At 40.0% G+C, this 18,317-nt stretch overlaps 1 protein-coding gene across 3 annotated transcripts; it reads left to right on the top strand.

Moving 5' to 3' along the window:
• Positions 1–490: 490 nt before the first annotated feature.
• On the top strand, positions 491–17,772 carry shoc2 (SHOC2 leucine rich repeat scaffold protein). Of its 3 annotated transcripts, XM_061231076.1 has the most exons (10): positions 537–556; positions 776–862; positions 8,841–9,910; positions 10,573–10,710; positions 11,776–11,906; positions 12,410–12,598; positions 13,055–13,177; positions 13,807–13,944; positions 14,561–14,678; positions 15,718–17,772. In XM_061231076.1, exons 3-10 carry the CDS (start codon positions 9,214–9,216, stop codon positions 15,924–15,926), a joined length of 1,743 nt encoding a protein of 580 aa, XP_061087060.1. In that variant the 5' UTR covers positions 537–556; positions 776–862; positions 8,841–9,213; the 3' UTR covers positions 15,927–17,772. The 3 variants fall into 3 exon arrangements, with proteins under 3 accessions (XP_061087058.1, XP_061087061.1, XP_061087060.1); XM_061231074.1 differs by lacking the exon at positions 776–862 and having other exon boundaries at positions 491–556; XM_061231077.1 differs by lacking the exon at positions 776–862 and having other exon boundaries at positions 505–556; positions 8,844–9,910.
• The last annotated feature ends 545 nt before the right edge of the window (positions 17,773–18,317 follow it).

Here is an 18,317-nt window from a genome sequence, read left to right as displayed (position 1 = left end):
AAAACGTTGCACACCATTGGGAGAAAACATATCGTTCAACTCAGAAACCGTAGCAAAAGATTTTCAGATTGAACATGCAACAGTTAATCTACGCTGATTGGTGGCCCAAACCAAGAGATTCAAGAAATGCATAAGAACTCTGCCAGTGAATAGCTAGATAACGTGTTCTTATAAAATGATGTGCTTTCACTCGTAAAAAACAAACAACTGGCTAGTTAGCAAGATACCAAGATACCAATCATTATCTGAAAAAGCTACTAAATGTATCCGTCCATTACATATTGGGCAATACATAATTATCCTGTCAAAGAGAATCGATGTTTTACCAATGCAATGCAAGCTGCCAATCATATCCATACACCTTTTATGTCAAAGAAAGTCTCGTGATACACTGGCAATGCGTACGTGTGACGCAATGCACTGGTAATGGGAGCGTGTGACGCAATGTTCTGGTAATGCGTGCGTGTGACGCAATGTGACGGTAGGGGAGGGGACCCAGCCACAGCAGTGTAGAAAAGGAGGAGGAAGCAAGGATGGCGGAGTCACACCTCTGAAGGTAAAACAGTTATATTGCTACATACATAAAAATATGAATTTATTTTTGTGTACAGTAATACATGAACAAGAATAAAGGTCCATTTCTGTTATCCACCTCTCACGAGAGACGATACAGTATTTTCTGTATTGTAACAAGCTGGGAAAATACACTCTTTGTTCAGCAAGCTACGGAATGGCCGCTGTGTGGAGAATGTGTTTTCTTTTTTCTCATATTCAGGAGGGGAACGAAAAAAGGGCGCCGCGAAATTGATCGAGGTGGCGGAATTCGTCTTTTGATAGCCAAGTGTCTGCTTGTAAACAAAAGGTAGATTTGTCCCAAAATGGTCATCCCTCTGTCGATGTCAGTTCAGCTGGAAATAGCTAGTTAGCTGCTTGTAGCGGACGAATGCTTACGGTCTGGGGTTGTATTTGAGCTGCAGCTTGTTTCCCCAGTTGAGCTCGCTATGGCCGGGATGGTGGTTTACGGATGACAGCTGCTTCTGGAAGGCCTAGCTAGGATAAAACCCAAGTTCCGGGTGTGGGGTGGTGGTTAACTTGGAGAAAGACTTGTTTTTTGCAACCGCTAAAGACAGTTTATAGCTATAGATCGCTAGTTGGTTATCTGACGTTAGATAATTCAAGGTAGCTAGCTAACTACGTTTTAATCCGTGCCATTATATTTTGGATTCTGTGATCCACTGGTTTGCTTACGTAGCGCTAGCTAGTTCTAGTAACGTTAGCAGCTAGCTGACCAGCATTTGGTATATTGAGGAAGGGCGATCATTTGTTTAGAAGGCTAGTTGGCTAATGTTAGCCTCTCGCAAATATCAGCAGTGATTTGCTTTTTCTCCCTTTTGTTTTCCATTGGTTTCTGGTGCAGCTTGTGATCATTAGTAGGTTAGCTAGAAATGTCTAGTGTCTTAAGTAAGATATGGAGACTGGAGCCAATGTATCAATAGCACTTGTTCGTCGCGTATAGCGAGGTGACGTTAAAGGGTAACTTAGCTATCAAGACAACTAGCTAGTTACGGCTCGCTTGATCGTGGCTTGCTTTGTGTTTTTTCTTGACTAACTGGCTACAACTGTAATTTCTACCCAGTGTGAAAAGATAACCAGGACTAGCTAGCTGTAAGTTAACGTTAGACCATTTTATTTTCCATTAGCTAGCGTTCAGATTTACCTATGTTATTGGTGATCTAGCTTGCTAGCTAAGTGTGTTTTCATTGGAACAATTAGTGGCTTGCTAACTGCTAGCTACAAATCAATATTGATTTATTAACATTTTGCCCCATTACGTTAGCATGTGGCTAATTATCCAAAGGTTGGCTAGCTAGCTAAATATCCGTGTTGGCCTTTATCTAGTTATGTTATCCAGTAATTTAAGCGCTTTTCCTTAGCTAAATGCAAGTTAGCTAGCCTGTTGTCTCTGACCTTGCAAGCTAGAAAAGCTCGATTTGTCTTATATTTTTGGTTGTAGCTAGCTATGCCTAAATCAGTTGTTTGGCAAGGTATTCGGTACGTCTAAGAACAAGTGTTACCTAGTACTAGCCTAGCTATGTGTTGTATGTTTAATTAAGCAAGTTTGTTCAACGGAGAACGTTGATGAAATCCGAAGTGAAGGTAACGTTATATGTATTTTCCTAATCCTTTTCACCATGCTTGATGCTTGTCAGCTGAATACCTAGCTGCGCTCTGTAGGGTTAACATCAACGTTGCTTAGCTAACGTTACCAAGCAGGTAGACCTAGCTTTCATTCCTCACGGAAAAGTCTTGATGGTTGTCATACTGACTAGCTGGGCTAACGTTATATATTTGTAAATTGTGCATACCTGGCGATATATTTTAAGCATTTTTTATTGGTGAGGAAATCACATGTCAAAGGAGTGGATTAAATCCAACACTGCTCTCTAACGTAAAATAGGTGGCTCGTTTAACTTGTTAATACCCTGGGTAGCTTCTTTTAAGAATGCAAACAATCGTCCCTCCCAAAGAGAAAGGAATAGACTTGAAGTAACCAATGATTTCGTACTATTGTCTTAAATTTCTAAATTTTGAAAGGCTTTATGAAAGTATTGCTGGATAAAAATCTGTTGTGATAAAAATAACTAGTCATGTATATGTCCAGGTATAACACATTTACATTTCATTAGATAACATGTGTAACTTTTCTTTTCTTAAAATGCAAAACTAGTACTATATGGTTTCTGTGTGTCTATAAATCTGGCATAAAGTAGATTATGTTTTTTGTTTCTCAATTAGTGATTTGTTGGCATGGTCGCAGAGAGGAAGATTCACTGCAAATTTGATTTTCAACATTGGACTGTATGGATTTGCATTTTGATTATATTAATTCATTAACTATTAATTGAATGTGGCAGTTGGGTGAATGGCATTTCATATTATTCAAATTAAATGATATGGTTTTGTATCACTAATTCCTTACATTTTGTTGTACTGCATGGCCCACCACATCAATTGTTTTTTATTATTATAAGTAGAGCAAATCTCCCCAAAAACAGCAATAGCACACAATGTGTAGCTATTCAAATCATGTTTCTGAATGCCACATTGTCAGGTGAAGGAAACAATCACACATCTTTTAATTGATTGTTATAGATCGAAAGGAGTGTGGGCAAAGTTATTTGACATGGGAATTCAAATCCATTGCCATCAAAAAATATTATATGCTGATTTTTAATTGCTCCCACACCAACCTAAAGCTTTGTTGCAGGGATCTGCAGGGCCTGCTGGTTTTCCACCCTCCCTTTACCTGGGAGTCAAGTGTGAAGACACACTGGCCAATCAATAGCACTAATTACCTGGGAGAAAATAAAACCGGGGCTGGTTTTGGATTTGAGGGCCGGAGTTGATGTTCCTTGCTTAATTGATAATGTATATGTGTAACAGTGAATGATATGGAAAAACTGATGTAAAATGACAACAGAAAGTATTTGTATTGATCGCAAAACAAAAATTAAAAATGTTAAAATACAATTAAAGATAATGAAAACCATATATTGTAAAGTTGCTTGTCCAAAAATAAATAATTTGGTCTCAACTAGACATGATTTTTAATCATGAAAAGTTAACTTTCTAGTATGTAGTACATGTATTTTTATGCTCCGGAATATATTTTATGTGTACATATGTAGACTGAAGTATATGTTCGCATTTGAATGCGCAGTTCAAACTCAGGCTCTCAAATCCAAATCCAGCCCTGGTTTTATTTTCTCCCAGACTATTAGTACTACTGATTGGCCGGACTGTCTTCACACCAGACTCCCAGATAAAGGGAGGGTGGAAAACCAGGGATTAGTGATACAAAACTGTGTGATGCTACTTCAGATAGGTAAATATATCTTGGCATTATAACCTAACTGGTGAAAATGTTGTGAATTTAATCCGTTTTAAAATATAGTTAATCACAATTCAGGTTTCAAGATTATAACCACTCAATACCTTTGATTTTCAGGTGAACAGTTTCTATAAGGCCACACCAGCCAAATCTCATAAAAATCCACGTCAAAAACGTGTGTTGAGTTGACATGGAATTACCCTACTACTTTTTTGTAGACAACCGGAAAAAAAGCTACTTTTGGCTGCACATTTTTTTTATTACAGCAGCTTGATATAATGCAAACTAATCACATTGCTTGAGAGAGAACCTTCTGTTTTGATACTACAATCCAGTTCCTTTTTCATAAAATACTGCTAAATCTACACCATGACAATGCAGTCCAAAAGTGTGTGTAGTTGGCGTGGAATTTTCCCAGTACTACCATTATTATACATGTAATTTTCACAACCTTTAAAATGCACCGAATTGTATTATCCTTAGTGGAGATGCATCTCAGTTCCTGGTCTTCAAGATGGGCTTGTTTCTGTCAAAAGATGAAAAATATGTATTTTTGATGGTTTGATGATTGAGTTCTGCGTAGTTGTTCAAGCCAAGAATAAAAATGAGGAAATTCTAATTTGCTGAACTCTCTTTGAGGAGGCATAGGTCAAGGCCAGGAAAATATGAATTCCCAGAGAGGTGTTGAACAGATTACCTAAAAATGCAAGTGGCTTACATCACAGCATGGGTTAAAGTGCAATATTGGTTTCAGATCCTGTATGTTCATTTTCTCCTTTTGACTTAAGTTATAAAATCCTGAACTTGTTGATAATTGCAGTTTTTTAAGTTGTTTGACTGATTTATCTGGAGTAACATCAACAAAACAAACAAATTTCATATCGAATCTGTATTATACATATAATAACTGCCGATTTTGAAGCATATAGCTCACAAAGTGACAGGGCATGTTCATGTCTACTACAAAGTCTTGGAGCCTGAATAGTACAGTTACTGCCCTGAACTGCACTCCTTGGTCTTTGACTTGGAAAGGTTACGGCTGTAGTGTCTTTTCTCTAAAGCAGACAACAAGAGCCATGGTTTGAGACTCACAGCGGACTCCCTGTTACATAATGGCTGCCAACTTTACTGGAATGTGAGGTTTTTCGTCCAAAGCTGAAAGTAGGAACTGTATCACTTGCCTGTAACAGAATGTGATTTGTTGCATTGAACCATATGTGTACCTTTCAGCACTTGAACCCATTATTCATGTCCTTGCATGTAAGAGTAACATAAATGAGTCTATATACATAAAAATACATACATTTTTTTGCACTAACCTCATATACAAATATTTATATATGCAAAAAAAAAATGATACCGTTTTTGACATAAGCTTTATTTTCCAACACGTGTAGTTTGCTTTATTAATGAATTTAGGGAATCATCCAAAGGTTTACATTTTTAAATAAAATTAAAAAAAAACAATTACTGGCACCCCTGGTTTAATTCTTACCCTTGGCAGAGATTTGGAGGGATTTTTTAAACCTGCTTTTGGCCTGGATTGTCCTCCATTCTGAACTCAGAATCATTGATGACCTTGGGTTTGCACTTATGGACCCCCCTCTAAAGTTCAGACCACATGTTTTTGATGGGACTTAAGTGTGGAGATGGCCATTGTAAAACATGGATGCTGTTTTGACTTAACTATTTCTGTGTAGATTTTGATGTATGTTTGGAGTCATTGTCTGGCAGGACAATCTATGATCAAGCCTCAGCTTCCTTGTAGAGGCAACCACATTTTCTGATGATTGATTTTAAAAACATCAATGACCCACCTCCATATTTAGCAGTAGGTTTGAGGTGCTTTGCTTTTTATGCATTCCTCGCTGCCTTGACTGTCATTAGCAAAACTCTGGACTTCACGTTGACAAATGCAATAACAGACTCCAAAGTCAATGAAAAGCCTAGAATAAGGACTAGATACTGAATGCTTTCTTATACTATAATATTGAGTACACCTGACTAATCCAAAAGAGCTGAATAGGCAACTGTCCAATTACTTTTGGTCCCCTAAAATGGAGGTATTTTGTATAAGGGGTGTAATTCCTACATGGATCACCCAATATGGACATAAATATCCTCTAATTACAGATGACAGTCACTTTAACCTCATATACATCGTTTCATTTAAAATCTAATGTGCTTGAGTGCCGTGCCGAAAGACCAGAAATTGTACCACTGTCCAAATATTTAGACTGCGCTGTATGGCCCATTAGACTGTGTAGCTCAGCTGGTGGAACACAATTTTTTTTTTAAAGAAGCGAGCAGTTACCTTTTGGTCTCACTCTTCCAAATTGTCTTCCTCCTCAATAGCTTGCCTAATAATTCACATGGATAATATGTTTGAACATAGCCTTTTTTTCTTATTTTTTATTAAGGGTGGCAATACTTCTGGACCCCACTGTAGGTATATGCCTTTTTATATTTTTGTATACATTTTATATAGACAACTGTAGCCGTCACTTTATTTGGGAAGGATTTAAATGTCTGGCTTTAGTCAACTTTCACTGAAAGTCGCATGTGGATTTTAGTTCCACAAGTTCAAGCCTCCAATGCAGAAGACAACCCTTTAAGGCCCTTTAAGGCTATGCTGCCACAGACTGCATATTGCTTTGTCATTTGTACTGCGATCAACCCTTTTTACTATAAAGGTCACATGACCTGTGGGGAGCATAAGCTTTGAAGACTGCTCCCAAAGATTCCTCTCTGTGGTATTAACCTTTCTGCAGCTCTGATGTGTGGCCAAGCATGGTCTTTTCAACTGGTCAGTGTGTTAAGTGTGCGGAAGACGCATTGTGGAGGAAAAATAAATCATAACTCCAAGTTACGTGAATGCTACTGTAAACTATGCAGTGTAGGTTCTGTAAATTGTAGAGCTGGGCAAGAGTATTTGAAATGTAGCAAGTGTTCAAGCTTTACAAGCCACTACTGCATTGCTTGAAAATGAGCTAAGAGAAAGATAGCAAATAAAAGAGATTTTGTTTGGACTGGGAAATTCAAACCACTCTTAAATTGTGGCAAATGACCATAGACTATACAATCCTTCAGTAAGAAGCACTTGTGAAACTTATTTTTTTATTTTTTTATTTCATCAGAAAGCAAAGTGGGCGGGCTTGATAGTTCTGAGGGCTTGGGAGGCTGAAACCATAGCAACGCATTTATTCGCTGAGCTCTTTTGAATATGGCGTTCCTTCCAAAAGAAGGAAATAGTTTGATAAAAAAAAAACTATGGCAGCAGTGAGATTTCATATCCAGCACAGCCATGTCACAAAACCACTTACCTTGCCACATGCAATATAAACGTGAAGCTTGCAGATAAACCATTAAACCCAACAGATGGAGGGAAGTGCATGCAACATTTTCTCCCTGATGTGGATTTGCTTGTTTTGCAAAAACTTGTAGCTCCATACATTTTGCTGTTGGGTTTCTTTCAGCTAGTTTTTATGGTTTGAAGGTTTTTAGGGTGAGCCTCCTGTAGTTATATTTTGCCAAAAATAGAGGTAAGAAATGTCTTGTTGCGCTTACTTTTTATTTAGCTTTGGTGATGTGTTCACTTAGTGCCCTAGTCAGGTTCTCATCGTGAAAGAAGGGATCTCTGCAGGGCCTCATCTGAACCAAATGCAGGTGAAAAGTTATCTGTATGCAGTGTATTGGCAATGAAATCACTGAGCTAGCTAATTGGCTCCCAGAACACATTGAAATTTAAATAAACACAGTATTTATGTCTTTTTTTTATTTTTTAAGATTGATTTGTCGTGTTATGCTTTTTTAACCTTAGAGTCTTCATGCAGAATCCAACATGCCATGTTCGAGGATGTTTTTTTATATGTAAAGAAGTGATGTCAGAAATCAGGCATCATTTTTGATCTATGTGTTTTATTCTTGAATAATGTTCATTAAATTCTCGATTACAGGGTAACCTTGTTAAAATCAGTATGCCCCCCAGTATGCCTATTGCAAACAGGTACCATAGTGTTATTGTTAGTAATATAGAGGAATTTATTTCATGATGCGTCTAAGTTGTGTGCCTGTACATTAGTTGCGTCATGCTCTTCCATATTGGCACATCACATTACGTTCAAATCTAATTCCACAGTTATCCAAGTCTGTGAATTATTAGGCAAGTTATTGAGGGGGATGAGTATTTGGAAGAGTGAGACAAGGAGGTAACTGCTCGTTCTTTTAACTTAGCTGTCCACCAGCTGAGCTACACAGTCTATGGGACCAGATAAACGGCCATCTTTCACAGGCTGTGCTGGAAGACACTTGGCAGCAAATCAGCTAGTCAGTTAAAGGGAGAGCTCCTCCTAAAAATAAACATTATTCATACATTTTCTTACCTTGAGGAATGCCTTTTGAGTCAACAGTGACAGGTCTCTGCAGTATTTTTTTTGGAGATTTGATTAATCCGTCAAAAAGGCTCCGTAAGGCATAATTTCAAAATGAATGGAAGTCTGTGGAAGAAGATCCAGCTGCGGTTTCAAATCTGTTTGAAATGCCTAAAAATAATAAAATGAATGCGGTCGTTTTCTAAAAGGAGTGATTCAGAGGGTGCTTACAGATGCAAACATATTCATAGTGATACAGCTGTTTAAATTATCCCAATTTTCAGTGCAGATTTGCTAGCGAGTTAAAGTGGCGAACAAGTCACATTTGACTGCAGCTGCCATTTGTGTCACCGAAAATAAGCTACAGGTTTATTTTTAAAATGTAAGCCTGTTATTTATGTGGTCGATATCCATACTCGCTATGACTTCCTAAAAAGTTGTCGCTTTGTTTGCTCTTTTTGTTGTTAGTGCAGTACGCACGTTTGTGTGTCCGTATGTGTTCATATTTACTTTCCCTTCATGTCCTGGCAGGGCAGAATGTAAATAGAACGAATGACACTCAATGTTTTATTCAACAGCAGATCCAAAAGATGAGAGCCCCGGCGACCTTTCTCGTCTGAACTCGCTTCAACCCGAGCGAGAGACTGCGCAGGCTTCAAACAAGTATGCGGCCGATGGTCACCGCGCCAGACAAGCCGCTTCAGAGAGTCACCTTTCCCATGGAGTTCTGAGCGCTTTTCGGAAATATCGAGGCTTTCCTTTTTCCGCTTTTCGAGCGCGTGTCCGAGGGCGGACATGCACGCGTGCACACCGGCGTAAAAGAAGCGCATCCTCTTTTTTTTTTTCTCCCCCATTCACCCCTCAGCGTAACGTTATTTTTTTTTTACCAAACGAACAAGACAGACTTGGGGGGGGGGGGTCCATGAGCGACTTGGGCAAGGCGACGTCGACATGAGTAGTACTTTAGGAAAAGACAAAGACTCAAAAGAAAAGGACCCCAAGGGTCCTCTGGGAAAAGAAAGGGAAAAGGAGGGCAAGGCCCTGAGCGGCTTCGGCAAGGACGGCAAGGAGACCAAGACCAAAGGGAAAGATGCCAAAGAAGGAAAGAAGGAGCCGGGCGGCGCCCCGCCCGCCGTGGCCTTCTCCGTGGACAACACGATAAAGAGGCCCAACCCGGCGCCGGGCACTCGCAAAAAGTCCAGCAACGCGGAGGTGATCAAAGAGCTGAACAAGTGCCGCGAGGAGAACTCCATGCGCCTGGACCTCTCCAAGAGGTCCATACACATGCTCCCCGCGTCCATCAAGGAGTTGACGCAGCTGGCCGAACTCTACCTGTACAGCAACAAGCTGCAGAGCCTCCCGGCCGAGGTGGGCTGCCTGGCAGGGCTGGTCACGCTGGCCCTGAGCGAGAACTCGCTCACCAGCCTGCCCGACTCGCTGGACAACTTGAAGAAGCTGCGGATGCTGGACCTCCGGCACAACAAGCTGCGGGAGATCCCGGAGGTGGTGTACAGGGTGACGTCCCTGACCACCCTCTACCTGCGCTTCAACCGCATCACGGCCGTGGAGAAGGACATCAAGAACCTGTCCAAGCTCACCATGCTGAGCATCCGGGAGAACAAAATCAAGCAGCTGCCCGCCGAGATCGGTGAGTGGAGCGCCACCTGCAGGGTCGAGCGGGGAGTGATAGAGAGAGAGGGAGAGAGAAAACGGTACGACCGGACGCTAGCGCTCATGGGTGTGCTGCGCGTTCCGGTACGTTCTGTTCTAAAATATTTTTATATCAGCGTTCGGCGTTTGTCTTCTCTCTCTCTCTCTTTTTTTTTGGCAGTGAGAGTGCTTTCTAATGAACTAAGCGCTGTTCCCAGCCAGCACTTCACACTGCCGTAAGAAAAAAAAACGGAATCGTGCCAAAAGAGGCTTCGGTCTCCTTGTGACTCGAGGAGCCAAGTTTACTTTATTGTGTTCAGTCAAAATAATTATGTGTCGTGTCAGTGGAACATATACAGAGATAACACAGTGTTTAATACCTTGAGACTTTTTATATCTTATTACAAAAAGTGTATATGTCTCATTGTAAACAAGTGCGCCAAACAATCGTAACCTGGCAAAGTGCTGCAACTCATCAACCAAGTATTGGGTTAATTCAACGAAGAATTATACATTAATTTGAACATAGAAAGTAACATGCAAACAGTCGCCACTGTTCTCTGCATGTAAATTTAAGACAAGACAACAGATAATGGGTATGATTATCAATGTTGTTGTTTTTATTAAGTGTTTACAAGTGCGTGATTTGTGTATTTACAGGGGAGTTATGTAACCTTATCACGCTGGACGTAGCTCACAATCAACTCGAACACCTTCCGAAAGAGATCGGTAATTGCACACAGATCACAAACCTTGACTTACAGCACAATGAGCTTTTGGACCTACCTGAAACTATAGGTGAGTGCCCTCACACAACTATCTTTCATGGACTAGTATGCATTGAATCATTGTTTCTATTTGTTAATATTTTTCTAGAACTGGCAAATTGTGGTAAATTATAAATATCCGGTTAGACTGCTGACCACCATTGGTCAGATCTGAGACAACATTTCATTAAGGATTTAAATATACAGCTTCTGCATTCTTTAGAGGGGAGTGGGGGTAGGGTTGCTGCATTCTATTCGATTGAGCCATTTGTTTGGGTTCAGCAAGTGAAGTGCAAAAGCCGTAGCTGTATAACGACTAATCTGTCAAAGTGTTTTCGATGAGTCCGGACACTCAAATGATATGAGAGTATCTTAGACGTTTGTGAAACTTATGCCCTATCAATAAAATGCTACATATAGCCCCTCAAATGTAATGCATCATCTGTAGTTGCTATTGCTCCTGTTATAATAATTTCTTGAAACGATACGATTCTTCTGAGAATGAAACCGGAGGGTCGCATTTAAGTTAAGCCCATATCTGCTACAAGACAGTGGGAGAAAATGACCCTGTGGGACACGTCCGTGATTACATAGATACTGCCTCCGATGTGCCGCTTGTGGTCAGGAAGGCTTTCCTGTCTCTAATGGCAGAAAAGTACATAATGCACTCGTATTGAGAGGAGGTTACATCACTTTTTTGCCCCTGACCAATTTAGGGGGGGAAATGTCATGGTATCTGCCATGACACTTACTTATTTTCTTACTTATTTATCCATCTTGTCTTGACTCTAAGCAAATTCAAGTGAGAGACCATCTGTAGTTAGCCAAGATTTATTGTTGCTTGTCACATACAGCAGTCAGTAAATTGCATTATTGCAATTTCATGACTTCCAAGGAAGTGAATGATTGCATTTCATGTGTAGCCTTTTTAAATCGCTCCAAAGCCATTCATTATTTTATTAATGCATGTACCTGTTCATTTCCCCTTCTTATTCTTAATTATGTGCTATACCAATCAGTTTTATGTTACAAGAAGAAAATTGAGGGAAAAAAACTGAAGATCTCATTAGTTTGCCACTTTCTTTTAATGTTACAGGTAATTTGTCAAGCATAAATCGCTTGGGTCTGCGGTACAACCGGCTGTCCGCAATCCCCAGGTCATTAGCAAAGTGCCGAGAACTGGAGGAGCTGAACCTTGAGAACAACAATATCTCAATGCTACCAGAGGTGAGCACGGGCTAAATAACTGAATCTGGGGCCTCACTGCTATTTTCTACGCATATTTATGGTACAGCATGCCTTGTATTGAATACCCTTATTGTTCATGAAGCTGGTTTCAAACCTGTAGGCTGTATGCCCATATACATGCAGGTGGTTAAATTAAGAAATTCAACTTAAACAGAGGATGTTATTGATTTGGGTTATTGTAAAATGTCAGTGGGGCTTCATTATGGTCTTCTGGTAGTTTTCTTATATATTTTATTCTTATATTTTTATTCTTGTTTAATTATTCTGCGATGGTATATTGCTGTTGCTATTGCTTGCATAATTGTAATATATAGGAAACATGTTGAATTGTGATACAGGAAGACTGCTATACAATTATTATCATTATCCCTGAATGCACGCATTTGTTTGTGTGTTTGTTTATTCATGTATGTGCCACATTTTTTTATGTATTAAGGCACAGTTTTCTCATTGTCTGTTCTGCATTGTTTGTTTAACTCCAGGGCCTCCTGTCGAGTCTGGTGAACCTGACCAGTTTAACGCTGGCCCGGAACTGTTTCCAGTCCTACCCCGTGGGCGGCCCCTCCCAGTTCTCCACCATCTACTCCCTCAACATGGAACACAACCGCATCAACAAGATCCCCTTCGGGATCTTCTCCCGGGCCAAAGTGCTGAGCAAGCTAAACATGAAGGTAAACGGCCTTCGCTCGCTTCACGCCGACTGTCTGCGCCCCTTTCTCTCGTTTACTCCCTGCCTCGCTCGCTCTGTCCCTCTCCCCTCACCGCGGGACCGCCGCAGTTTGGCTCCCGGCGCTCTGTCTGTAATCCCTCACGCCTTCCAGCTATCGGCAGCTGCGGTGTCGAGCGCGACCGCTCGGTGAAACCGTCTGCACAGCAGTTTCTCAGGACCGCTGTCGAATGTCAACAAAATGGTGCTCAATATTCATCCTGCTTAAAGAGCAGAAAATAGGGCATGGCTAGGTGGACTAACACATTCAAATGTTTTATGCTTTAAAGGCCCAAAACAATAGTCATTGGTATTGTTCAAACCTGCCCAGGGACTAAGGAAGAAAATTTTGTAGCAGCCTTTTACTCTGCCCCTATCAAATAAATAAATGTTGAAAATGTTTATTTTCTTTTTTCTTTAGGACAACCAGCTAACTTCTCTCCCACTTGACTTTGGAACCTGGACCAGTATGGTGGAGCTGAACTTGGCCACAAACCAGCTGACCAAGATCCCCGAGGATGTGTGCGGCCTTGTGTCTCTCGAGGTGTGTTGTTATTTTTAGTATATCTTTTCTTGGAAGTCTGACCTCTGCAATTTGCACTTTAGCCCTTTTTGTTGATTTTTTGTTGGTTTAGCAACCTATCCCACAATGCCCATCCTCCTCAGAATTCACCTTTCCTTGAACCATGCCTTCCTCACTTGTACTAACTGAGACGGGTGCAAATATGAGTGCTGAAAGAGAAATCTCTGACTGTGGTGCAAATTGTAATGTGCTTTTGTGTTAGTACCATTTTCTTACTGTAAATGTGAAAATACATCTTTTACATGACCTGCGGCTTCAGTCTTTACTACAAGGTGCAAAAAAGGTCTTTGAGATGTTCTGTACCAGAGTGTGCATATACCATTTATTTGCTGTTAGATTTGAATTCTTACCCCATAATTTGTGATGCGCCGATCAGTAGAGAATCAGAATCAGCCCATTTGAGCTTAAAGCGGATCAGAGAGAATCGGATCAGCCGATTGTATTTTGAATCGGAGATCGGTATCGGCTTTATAATCGGCACATCTGTAATTGTGTATGAGAATTAAATGTGACAATTTACGCACAGTTGCCTATTATGTGATTGAGATTTTTATTTTGGAGGGGTAAGAATGTCCTTTTTTTGGCTGCAGGTCCTGATTCTGTCAAACAATCTTCTGAAGAAGCTTCCGCACGGCATCGGTAACCTCCGGAAACTGCGGGAGCTCGACCTGGAGGAGAACAAGCTGGAGTCGCTCCCCAATGAGATCGCCTACCTGAAAGATTTACAGGTATGCGCACAGATATTGCCCTGTACATTTTCACAGGGAGCTCAATTCAATTGCTTGGATATCGACTCCCATATATACACTGAGTGAGCACTTTATTAGGTAGACCTGTACACCAGCTTGTTACTGCAAATATTTAATCAGCCGATCATGTGGCAGCTGCCAAGTGAATAAATGCATGCGCACATGGTCAAGAGGTTCAACTGTTTTTCAGACCAAATGTCAGAATGGAGAAGAAATGTGATCTGAGAGACTTTCAGTCTAGAGTTTGCAGAGAATAGTGCGAAAAACAAAAAACATTCAGTAAGCAGCAGTTCTGCAGACAGAAACGCCTTGTTAATGAGAGAAGACTGTGGAGAAGGGCCACACTGGTCAAAGATGACAGGAAGGTGACCGTAATGCAAATTACTACACATTACGACAGCGGTATGCAGAAGAGCATCTCTGAACACACAAGATGTCAAACCACTAAGTGGATAGGCTATAGCAGCTGAAGAAATAAGTACCTAATAAAGTGCTCACTGAGTGTATAGTCCGTGTTGTCCAATACTTGTACAGTGCCCTTGCATCTACTCGGCTCCTGGTCCCAGGGAACTGACCCCTTTTGACCTCGTTCCAGAAACTTGTCTTGACCAATAATCAGCTGAACACTTTGCCCAGAGGCATCGGTCACCTCACCAACCTGACCCACCTTGGTCTGGGAGAGAATCTCCTGCAACACCTCCCTGAGGAGATAGGTGAGCACATACTGTATCATTCCAAGCTGTGTGTGGTACCTGCTTTTCTTCACTGAGGGCTTCTTGCACATGATTCTTCCTTCTTCTTTGGAACAAAATTAAGTGTGAATCTTTAGTCTTTACTTCCTCATATGAATGATTGCAGGCAGGCTGTCTTGGGAATTACTTGAAGTGGGAGTCTGTTGTGCTGAAAGCCCTTCTTAGGGAAGTGGGGGGCATTCATTTTTTGGCAATGGCAATCTAATGTTTTCAGTATTTAGTATTTCAGCCATTAGAAAAGCCACATAAAAATGTCTTGCAGAAACAGGGGTACAGCATGGTGTGGTAGTGCATAAAAAGGTTGTAGCTTCAAATTCCAGCTGTTGTGCTGTTATAGCTTTGAGAAACGAGTGTTATTTAGACTTATACATAATTTTAGCATACATATGCAGTACTATGCAGAAGTCTTAGGCACCTGCATAACATTCTGTACAGGTAAGATTCTTTCAAAAATAATTAACTGAAAGGTCCTAAATAAACATACTATATTTACATTTTACATTACATTTTAGTAATTTGCCAGAAAAGTTAAAAACTGAATCAAATCAATATTTTTGGTGACCACCCTTCGGCGTTAAAATGGCATCACTTCTCCGAGATAGCCAACGCTGTCCTGCAGTTCTATAAGACAGTCAGCAGGGAGGTTGTTAAAAGCATGTTGGAGAACTGTGATCTCAAGACGTTTTTTATGTAAAGTTGTCAATTACTTACAGTAATATGTTACTTTTTTAAATTAAATACAAAAATCTTTTGGAAAATGAATTTTTGGAAATCTCAAATATGTTCTTTTATGCTAACACACACAGGGTGCCTAAGACTTCTACACTGTACTGTACCTTGAGCTAGATACTAAACCTGATTTATTGCATACTTAGTAAATTCATAATGTACTGGGGGGGGGGGGGGGGGGGGTTTCAATGGGATCTTAGTTCTGTGATGCAACTTCAGGATGAGACTTGTGGTGAAAAGTGCTGTGTTCGTGTCTCCCCCTCTCCTCCAGGTACACTGGAGAACCTCGAGGAGCTGTATCTGAACGACAACCCCAACCTGCACAGCCTCCCCTTCGAGCTGGCTCTTTGCAGCAAGCTGTCCATAATGAGCATCGAGAACTGTCCCCTCAGCCACCTGCCCCCTCAAATCGTCGCCGGGGGCCCCTCCTTCATCATCCAGTTCCTGAAGATGCAGGGACCATACAGGGCCATGGTGTGATCGCCCCAATCCCACGTGTCATACACTGTAAGAAAATAATAAAAAAAAGAGAAGAAAAAAACGGGGGGAAAAAAGAGTTTTAAAAAAGATAAAAAGAAAACTATAATTAAATGCATTATTGTTGTTATGAATATCTTATCTGAGGAAAAAAAAGGCAATTTTATTAAGACTGCGTTACATGTTTCTGCTAATAGAGGAATCATAGCCATTTAGATCCCCACCAATCATGTGAAAGAGAAATTACGTGTCTAGACTTCCTTTGCCAAAATTGATATATATATATTGAATAACCATAACCAGAGCTTAATGGCAGTCTTCTAATATATAAACCTTATTGCCAACACAGTTTCAGTAATTAAAAGAACGGTTAATAGAACAAGAAGTACAATTGTATGCAAAAAAAAAGTTAAATCCTTTATTTTGCTGCTGCTGCTGCTGCTGCCATAACCCTTATTGGTTTTGTTTTGTTAGTTTTTTTGTTTTTTATTCCTATTCTTTTTTAATCACACCTGACTAAAGATAATTGTGTGCTACTGTGCAGATGGCTCAGTTTGTGGAGAACAAAGGTCTGGTCTGATATTGGCGTTACTTTTAAAGTTGACAAAACAAAACTAGTGCCTGTCCCGGAAAGAGAACTGGTTATTTCCTAAATGCAACTAATCTTTTTTATTTTTAATTTTTTTTATTTTTTTATTTAATTTGTTTATTTTTGTTTTAAAAAGCATTAGCTATGTTTCCATATTGTTTTATCATAGGTCATAGGTTTTTATTTCTTTTATTTGTTATTTAACTTGCCTAGAGAGGGTTAATACAACAAACCAACACTTGATCGATAAATTAGCAGAACTTGGGGGTAGGAAATACATGATTTACAGGATCTGCTACTTAAACAAGTTAGCCCTGTTATTCATTTTGAAATTATGAAAATTACCGAAATGTGAAATGAGGTAGAAAATCAGCTAGTTACTTTTCATTCTTAAACTGAACGCCTGGTTTATCTAACTCAAGAATAGAGCAATGAAGCAGTCTGAAATTTCTTGCGTTAAATCGTATCTGACCATTTGGCCACTGTTGTGACAAACTAGGCTAATTTGACTGGGAATGTTTTTTTAAACTGTAAAAAAATGGGTGATGGGATGTAAATGAACTACAGTCATTTTTTGTATATATACTGATTGCCTCGTGTGCAGTTCAGTCTTATTAATGTTTACGTTTGCTATATCTTCAGTGTTGGGCACTATTACTGTCATTATTATGAAAATATTTCATCAATCATATCAGGCGTAGTGAAAGAATATTAAAGTAAATGAATCACAGTTTCTCCATATTCATGCTAAATATATGCCAAAAAAAACATTGTGCAAGATTAGATTTCTGCCGTAGAAAAATCCTTCAGAGCAAACGTTCATGTTTCTGCATCACCAGATTTAAAAGATTGAGTATGTTGAGCACCTCATGAAACTGTCCCAGACAACCCCAGTCCCTCCCCCCTCCCCTCCCCAAACACTGTCACACCATGCTGCTGTTTTTATGCACTTTTAATAGTATTGGCACCCTCCTAGTTTCTTTTTACAATGACATTTTCATTTAACCGGTTGTATATTTTAAGGGGCATTTTTTTCCTTAGCTTTCCTCTCTTCCTTTTTTTTTCTTATTAATTAGTTTATCAAAAGTATTTTTTTGTTTGCCTCACTTTGATAACAAGAAACTATAATGTTCGGTTGCAGAATCAAACTGTTACATTGAAGCTATGTCTTATGAAATCTGTATATGTATAGGATCAGTATAGATTAGGTTTTGAAATGTTGCAAACGAATAAAAATTCCCATATCATCTTCCTGCAAAACAGGCACAATGGTTTGTAGTGACAAAAGTATTGCTTCTGAGATCTGCAATGTTTTAACTAAAGAGCCAAATTTGAATCAAGATTTCCTTTTTCTTCTAATGACTACATGAAAATGTCTGAATAGTATTATATCAAGTGACTGTGCATGAAAATTTTCAACTTTGGTTACATTCTTTTGTTAATTTGTGACACATCTTAAAACTTGTTGTGTCCTAGCCTTTTTCAGTCATGATTTTGATGTAGTCGGCATTTGGCAGCAACTGAAGATGGGTATTTTTGGGGGGAGGGCCGAGGCAGGTTGGGGCGGGGGGGGATTGCGGGCGCATTGGTCATAGAGGTCTGTGTGACATAACCTTGTCCTTCATGGCCACGTGTAATGAGTCGTGTCTGCATCCCTTGTCAAGAATTGTATAGCTGCTTGATTCTACCAGCAGAACTCGTTGCTGCTCGATGAACTCTTGTAAAACATATGCTGTAACTCTTAAGACTCTTAAGGCAGACGCAGAATCAGCTGTAGCCTGTGACGCACCCATCGGCTTGACACA

The sequence above is a fragment of the Conger conger genome, chromosome 2 (assembly GCF_963514075.1).
Source record: "Conger conger chromosome 2, fConCon1.1, whole genome shotgun sequence".
In the NCBI taxonomy this organism is placed as follows: domain Eukaryota; kingdom Metazoa; phylum Chordata; class Actinopteri; order Anguilliformes; family Congridae; genus Conger; species Conger conger.
This window is presented reverse-complemented; position numbering and strand designations above follow the sequence as displayed.